Below are 6,000 nucleotides of genomic sequence, written 5' to 3'. Positions count from 1 at the left end.
GCGTCATTAATGGAGCGCAAGGATGCGTGACGCAATGATTGCTAACTGCATCCTTTTGATGGATGGCACACACATACACTATGCAGATCAGAAACTAGAGTAGAGCCGCATTGTCATTATTAGATTGCGTCAAGTCGCCGGCGTGAATGGAAAAAAATGTCTTTATAATCTATAATATATGCAAGTCCCAACGAGCAGCCGATCTTATAAAAAAGAAAGTCGTATAAATGCGTTTTCGTCTTTCCATCAACCTATGTACCGAAATAGTGCAAAGCTCAGGCAAAATACAAACGGTACGTTTCGCGCTATGAAAGATGCGCTCAAGCAAACTCCAAAAACTGTGGAAGAGAAAGAACGTCCAGAGCCTGAAAACAACAGCCGTTGGTCGGCGCGCGCTGCCACTCACCCAGGAATGTCAGGTAGGAGGCGGAGTGGCAGATGAACTTGATGAACGGCTTGCGCATTGTCTGGCCCACCCGACTGTGCGGGGCCGTGATGTAGCAGAAGGAGAAGAGCGGAAACAGGATCCCGATTCGAATCACCTCGATCATCTGCAGGAACATATTTTTCCGACGGAAGCCGGGCAGACCCTCGTACCAGATGGAGGCCAGCAGCTGCTGCACGTTCGGGTGGGCTACGAACTGGAAAGATAACGCGGCCGCGACATTAGTACCGAGTGGCGCATCCGCATCGGTCGACGCAGCGGGCCGAAGACGGCGACGTTTTGGGTGGCCACTGTCAGAGGCTGTACGGCAAGCAGGCGTGGGATACTGCGCCGTGGAGCCCCCACCGGAAGTTTGCCGTGGAGCACCGTCTGGCCGACCGCTGACGGTACATTCCGCGGTTCTTCAGACGAAATCTGAGGCGCACCAGACGAGCAGTAACAAACCTTTCATAGCTTGTTGAACTCCAGCATAATGGTTGGAATCAATAAACCAGCCAGCGAGCCCACATGCGCCAGACAGAATCGGTCTGACGAGATTATCGTGACAATTCGTGGCGGTGCAATTCTTTTTTACTCACTTTTCACTTTGCTTTTATGCCACTATCACTTCATCAATCTGTGCCCAAAACAAGGGCATGCGCCATCAGTTTGAACGAAATGTAGCTTTATTCTACAACGCTAAGCCATAATTTTACGGAAGGATTGAAACGAGGCATTAGCACGACTGACGCACTGGCTGTTTTACTATGTCCTCGCTGGTGTGTATTATGTAATAAACTTTTCGGCCTAATAATTATCAGGCCACCGTTAGGTGTTATTGGGAACGATTTTGCCGCTTAGTCAGCTTGGTAGAACGCCAAATTCGCAATCAGAATGTTCCTGTTCCATCTCCAGCCATTTCATGGAGAAAATTCGGGTTGTGATGCATACATGATTTACATAGAACACCATCCAGCCCTTTTCAGAACTAAGTAAGGCTGGTGATGGCAGGAGAATCAGAAGAATTGACTGTTCGAGTTCTTGTGTACATGCTAACACTCAATGACGATAGATCTGACGATTATTTCATCCTTCATTGTTAAGTCCATTACAGTGGCTGACGCTAGAAATATAATGACATCATGCATTTGCTGATGAGGCCCACGCTGGAAGAAAATCTTTATCACTAGTCAATATCAATCAATAATAGAATATCAAGTCTCCAGATAGTCATGTGGGCAAGACAAAAACAAGTTTAAAGGCTTCCAGCGTTGCTTTCTTCAAGTTCAAATGACCTGATCCACGTTGACTCCTTATTCAGTCAGGTTTTCTATAAGTTGGCCTCAATACCACAATGAATCAGCGTTCACATGAGAGTCTTTGTTCTTTTAACTGACAGGACTTGGAAACACAATAGCGATGGTAATAGATGAGCGGATTCATTCAGCATCTATCCCGACATTCACGATCTCAATTAGCGGCTGCCTGAAAAGCGTTCGCCGATAGTGCCGATTTACGAGCGCCACTCGTGATAAATAACCGCCTTCGCCCGTGCGGACGGGCGGTCCTTGGTTAACTTGTTTGAGGCCGGGAGGTCGGCCGTGCGCGCTCGTGCCGCTCCGCTCGTCTGCGGCGTGCGTCGACCGACCGGCGAGCGACCAAATCAGAGCGCAGGCCGACCACGAACGCCATTCAGCATCCGAACGCCGGGCGATTATGGGGGAGGGCCGCGCCCGGCGTGACGCGCATTCGGAGGTCTGGGGGCCGGTGGCGGTGTGAGGACGCGCGCGCCGTCACCGGCCGAGCCAGGCCGGGCTGTGCGGCGATGCTCTGTCCGAACTCTGCTGGGACTGAACGGATACCTGGAGGTGCGTGGGAAGTAGGGGCGCAGCCCAGGAGGGCCCGTGGCCCGGGGCCAGGGGCCTCTCGTTTGGCCTGAATCTTTGCACCGAGAGGGGCTCCCGCAGAAATTTTTAAACATCGCGTTGTGCGTGCTCGCCGAGCCCAGGGCCCTTCCTCCCTTTAGAACATCATGACTGCGATCCTGGCCGACAGCAGTCAACAATCAAGTGAAAAGTGCAAGACACAGCTGATGCTGCGTACAGCCGGGGTAGCAGCAGTGGCCACGGCTGCACTCTTCAGTTTGCTGTGCGTCGTCTCCACGAAGGCTTTTACTCAGAGAGCGGTGCCTCACTCTCGCCGCGACTCCGAGCACCGGTCCAGCGTGGACTGCCGCTGACCGACTCCAGACAACGCCGGTCAGCGTGGACCGGCGCTGACCGACTCCGCACACCCGGTCAGCGTGGACCGGCGCTGACCGACTCCGAACACCAGTCAGCGTAGACCGGCGCTGACCGACTCCGAACACCGGTGCTGACCTACTCCAAACACCGGTCAGCGTGGACTGCCGCTGACCGACTTCCAAACACCGGTCAGCGTGGCACCGGCGCTGACCGACTCCGAAACATAAGTCAGCGTAGACCGGCGCTGACCCGACTCCGAACACCGGTGCTGACCTACTCCGAACACGGATACCGCGCGTAGACTGGCGCTGACCGACTCCCAACACCGGTCAGCGTGGACCAGCACTGGACCGACTCCCAACACCGGTCAGCGTGGACTGACGCTGACCGACTCCGAACGCCGGTCAGCATGGACTGACGCTGACCGACGTCCGAACACCAGTCAGCGTGGACTGGTGTTGGCCGAATTCGCCAGTGCAACTGACGGCGGCCTCGAAGCCCTCTCTGTCTTCGATCTACGCAACCGGCAAGCGGGCTCCCGCCAGTGGCAACAGCTGGCGTCACATCTCCCGCGGACCCGCCGCTTCGCGCCGACATGTCGGCCGCCTGTTCCGACAGCCGCCGCGACAGCGGATCGCATGGCGCCCAGCTGTTTGTCGTCTCGGGGGCCGGCGCCGGTCCGGTGTCGGGTTTGCCGCCGACCAGCGGGCGACTCCCATCGCTTTAGTTTACGGCCGGCGGGGGGCGGCTTTACGACAGACGGCAGCGCTGCGCCGCGCTGAATCGCTGGGAGCAAAACGCGACGCGCCACGTGCCATTGTCGCCACGGGACCCGCACTGGCCTTCGCCCGCGTTTTATCCGCGTTTTGTAGTGCGATTCGTGCATTATGCAAACGCCGTTAGGATAAGATGACCCGAATTTGTTCGAAAGCGAGAGTAAACGTGGTTTATTGAGCCACAGAAAACCGCTGAGCATTGTTAGCCTAATGTATTGAGCAAAAAAAGTTGAAGATAGAAAAGCACGCTTTTATGATGGTTCTTTAGCTACCTCTTAGTCGCTTCAGGTTAAATATTTCCCCAGTTAAGCTTCGCGCCGCACGGAACGAACATGTGGACGAAAAATGCATCATAGAATTGAAGCAATAGCACCATACCACAACGAACATCTTGTATCTGCCTATGCAATAACGAAGATATGATAAATAGCTAAGATATACATTTTATGAAACTATGTTTTACGATTGGTCAGCATCATATTGATTTCCATGTTTTTCGCCATATTCTATTTTTCCGTGAGCACGTGGAAATGCAGCCGTTTAAAATCCTCCCGGTGGTGATAGAGAGCTACTTCCTACTTAATTCCCACCAACAAACAAGTGCTTGTTATTCACAAGTCCTCATTCGCTGGACCTTACATTGGTGAGGCCCTAAGGTCTTCCTTGCGAGCTTTGTTGCAAAATATCACAACTGGGATTTCAAAACGATGAAACGTAACGTGCCCTGGTCATCATGCCTCTTCCAGTTGCAAGATCTAACTTTGGCAAATGCCTCGCCAATTCGCATAGTGTTCGTGAATTCGCCAATTCGGTGGTCCAAGCAAAAGACCGACAGCCATCCTGGATCGACCAGTTTCGACCAATAGAACACCGCACGCCGCGGCGTCAATCAGGCCAGCTGCCAGACAGGAGTCGGCGCGCCTGTGTTTTTCGCGGCGAAGTGGAGAAAACCTGGCGTCGACTTTGTGTGACGTGCTGAGAGTGAGGCTGTTGATGCCAATTCGGCTTCAAAGCGAGTTTAAAACGAACCGAGACGCCTCGGAACGGAGTCTTTCCAGTTGTTGGGTGAGATCGTTGTGAGCTGAGTGATACTGCTTGCCTGGCGTGCTCCCCGTCTCTGATATTGGATTGAATGCCCGAACTGCATCAGTCAGTGGCCTGCCCGGCAGCGTCCGACCGCAAACTTCTGTGGATACTGCGGCACAGTATTCCCCCCCCCCTGTCGGGAGTACAGCCTCTGACAGCGGTATCCCCAATTGCTGCCGATCCTATTCGTGTCTCAGATGGCAATGGAATGACTCATTCTAACTCATTGTGGCTCGTGTTCGTTGACAACATCACAAGCGAAAAAACAGGTGGATTGAAAATCAGCCGATCTGCTCCTCGCAAAACGTGCGTGGCATTACGCGTATGGTGACCGCTAAAAAAGAGTCCTAATGTACAGAAAGAAAACGTCACCTCGCCCCCTGAGCTGTCGCTGGCTGGAGCTGTCCCCAAGCCCTACAATCTCAATGTGACTTTTGCAATTTTCGCAACATAAAAAACAACCCCCGCTTCTCTCCAGTTGATGAAGATTTCATGACCCACGACGCGACCATCGCTGCTGTCTCCCCGCCCCCCCCCCCCCCCCCCCCCGAGTGGCGCCGTGCCGCCAGCCGCTGGCAGCCTGCTTCTGCTGGTCGCGGCGCCAGACCGTATGAACAATCACAGACCGCGACGTCATCTGCCGCCGCGAAATAATTGATCGGCGCCCGGAATCGCGGCGTCATTTGGCTCGGGCAGCCGGCCATTTGTCCGGTCCGAGAGGACTAATCTGAGATCCGCCCCGGTGGCCGCATTCAATTGCCGGCTCGACACCATCAATCCCACGCCATTGATTGTCTGTCGTGGACGGCGAACGAGCGAGGACCTTGCAGAACCCGCGGCGCGGGCCAACCTGGCGGGCACTTGGGAGTGGAGGGCATCTGCAGACTCCGCCGAGCGAAGGGCGCCATGACGAGTGGTCGGACTCAGGCACGTGATGGCTAGCCGTCATGAATGTTGGTGAGGCTTGATGAACCTCAAGGGAAATATATGCTCTTATAATGCGTACGCGATGCCCCCAAAACACGAATTGCACGGTGCTTGAATTCCATCAATGTAGTTTTTACGGGTCCACATTATCTAGCAGCGTATAGTTGAGCATCATGAACGGGAGCAAGGGACATCCTATGGTCTGTTTGACATCCTTTTATTTATCTAGCACCTCACAGCGTGGATTCTGGCTAAACGAGTACGATCCTGCCACGGCGGTCATGGATGGCCGACTGCTTCGATCCCTGACCCGATGGCCTTCAGACAAGTTAGGACTTCAATCAGTTCCCCTGGCAACGCCGTGCAACGTCTAGTGCCCCCGGGATAGCTCCGAACCGCAAATTTGGTGAGCAATAACTTTGGCGATCAGCCCGTCCTCAGTTGCCTGGTCTCAGTGCGCAGAGTGAAAGCATCGCGATGCTTTGTCATCGACGCCGGGGATATTTTCCCCTGGCAAAATACATATAGGGTTCAATCAGACGTC

General features: G+C 54.0%; 1 protein-coding gene across 1 annotated transcript in view; it reads right to left on the bottom strand.

The window, feature by feature from the left end:
- The window catches only part of LOC119107997 (transient receptor potential-gamma protein-like), a gene marked incomplete in the record, with an annotated part of 151,978 nt that overhangs the window by 56,731 nt on the left and 89,247 nt on the right, over window positions 1–6,000 (bottom strand). The window contains 1 exon segment of the mRNA XM_037231583.1: window positions 407–641. Within this exon segment, the coding sequence (XP_037087478.1) occupies window positions 407–641 (235 nt within the window).

Source organism: Pollicipes pollicipes, unplaced genomic scaffold (genome assembly GCF_011947565.3).
Source record: "Pollicipes pollicipes isolate AB1234 unplaced genomic scaffold, Ppol_2.1 Scaffold_6686;HRSCAF=7923_pilon_pilon_pilon, whole genome shotgun sequence".
Taxonomy (NCBI): Eukaryota; Metazoa; Arthropoda; class Thecostraca; order Pollicipedomorpha; family Pollicipedidae; genus Pollicipes; species Pollicipes pollicipes.
This window is presented reverse-complemented; position numbering and strand designations above follow the sequence as displayed.